The 1,753-nt window shown below is 34.8% G+C and overlaps 1 protein-coding gene across 1 annotated transcript; it reads right to left on the bottom strand.

Moving 5' to 3' along the window:
* Positions 1-1,209: 1,209 nt before the first annotated feature.
* Positions 1,210-1,631, bottom strand: LOAG_15259 (hypothetical protein; the record flags this gene model as incomplete). Its single annotated transcript, XM_003150751.2, has 1 exon — positions 1,210-1,631. A coding segment is annotated over one exon (183 nt), but the record flags the coding sequence as incomplete, so codon positions are not given.
* Positions 1,632-1,753: the final 122 nt, after the last annotated feature.

Here is a 1,753-nt window from a genome sequence, read left to right as displayed (position 1 = left end):
CGTAGAAAGATTGGTTGATGAGTGGAGGGACGTCTTGAATTTCATAGTGGAAAAAAAATGAGGATCGAACGTAGAAATCGAAAGACAGCGAAATAGGCTGCTAGAGCGGAAAAATTAAACTTAGTATATTGTTTCTTTGTAAGTTCTCCACATTATACGCCAATCTTTAAGTTTAGAAGTTTTTCGTTTTCGAAACTGACTGACTACTTCTAGCTCACTTCTTTCAAAGGCTGGCTCATTAAATTAACTTTAACTTACCTGACTAGACTGCAATCACTACTTTGCCTCTAAATAAACTGTTTTTCAATCTTTTAGCTCTTGATTAAAAGCGATTTGGATTGGTTAATTTGGAGATCGATTTGAAACCATCCACTGAACATCAAACGCAGTGAAGCATAAAATTGTTTACTAGCTTTGGATTTCCACGCTTCTGCAAATAACTCATCCTCTTATGCCTTTCATAATAACCACAATGGTTTATAGACGACCATAAACTCCGAGAGAAAAAAAAATGAAATTCTTGATAGATCTCAAAAATTTTCTGCTTCTACCTCATTTCGAAAATGTATTGAAAGAGTAACGACGAATACACTTCTTCTGTCGAGGCAACTTCAAGGGGAAAAGATGTGCAACTGTTAACTTTGGTGTTGGTATATTTGATTGAATATCATTTGGTAGTTCCACGAAGTTATGTTCTAAAACTTACCTATTTAGTTAGGAGCGACCTACGCTGATTGTTATACTAAAATACAGCTACATGAACTCGAAGTGTTGTGGGGAAAAAAGGCTCACAGTACTGATTGAGAGCTGTAGGAAGGAATGGTTGAAGGTTTTCAGAAATTTTCATTTGATGAAACTTTGGTTTTTTCTTACTTTTCAATTTATTTGTTAGTTACAGTGCAGATGATATATTTGATTTATTGTTGCCAGTGAAAATGATTCAACGATTTTGAAATTCTGTTACAGAGAAAGGGAAACATTCCAAAGAAGGGGATGCAATAATTGCGTTGCTTAAAGGAATAATGAAGTATGTTAATCAAAAGTTAAGGAAGGTTTTCTGCTGTGTATAATCCTAATTTCGAAACAAGAAACTCATTCTTCCTTTTCGCCAATCTTTTAACAATATCTTATTAAAATGAATATCGAAAGTATCGGAGTTGAAATACTTATACGTTAATTACAATCATCTAATATGTCTTTAATGGATCCATTTAATGGGCTCAAATTTCAATTGACAATTACTAAGAACGAACTATTTGCATCTCTTTTTTTTGTGACTGAAAGCAAAATGTCTTGTTCTTTCCTTCTTTTTGCACATTCGGCAAGTACATTATATTCTGTTTAAGATCCAGTTCAATCCACTTTTAGGAAACGAATCTAATAACAAATAACAGCAGTAATTGCAATTATCACCATCACAATAGATGGTAGCTTGACCGTGACCGGGCTTACTGTAGCAATCGGGCCATTGTTTTGAATTTATTTTCGATGATTTCCACTCTTGCTTCTAATCTCATGCAGTCTTTTTTCAGTTCACGGTTATCCTTTTTCAGTTGGGCATTTTGATGTCTCAGTTGCTCGATTTCCCATTCCAGCTCATCTCGTGCCATATAGGTTGCCCTGTAATAGTTCTGCATGCGATAATTGCATTGGAAATCACTTCACGAGACAACTGTAATGATTGGACCACTGAGGAGTTTAAACGATCAGATATTGTAATCTTATCAAGTTAGGTAATGAGTGATGCCCAGTT

This window comes from Loa loa, assembly GCF_000183805.2.
Source record: "Loa loa unplaced genomic scaffold supercont3.1716, whole genome shotgun sequence".
Classification (NCBI taxonomy): Eukaryota; Metazoa; Nematoda; class Chromadorea; order Rhabditida; family Onchocercidae; genus Loa; species Loa loa.
Note: the sequence above shows the minus strand (reverse complement) of the source record. Positions and strands in the feature narration are given on the sequence as shown.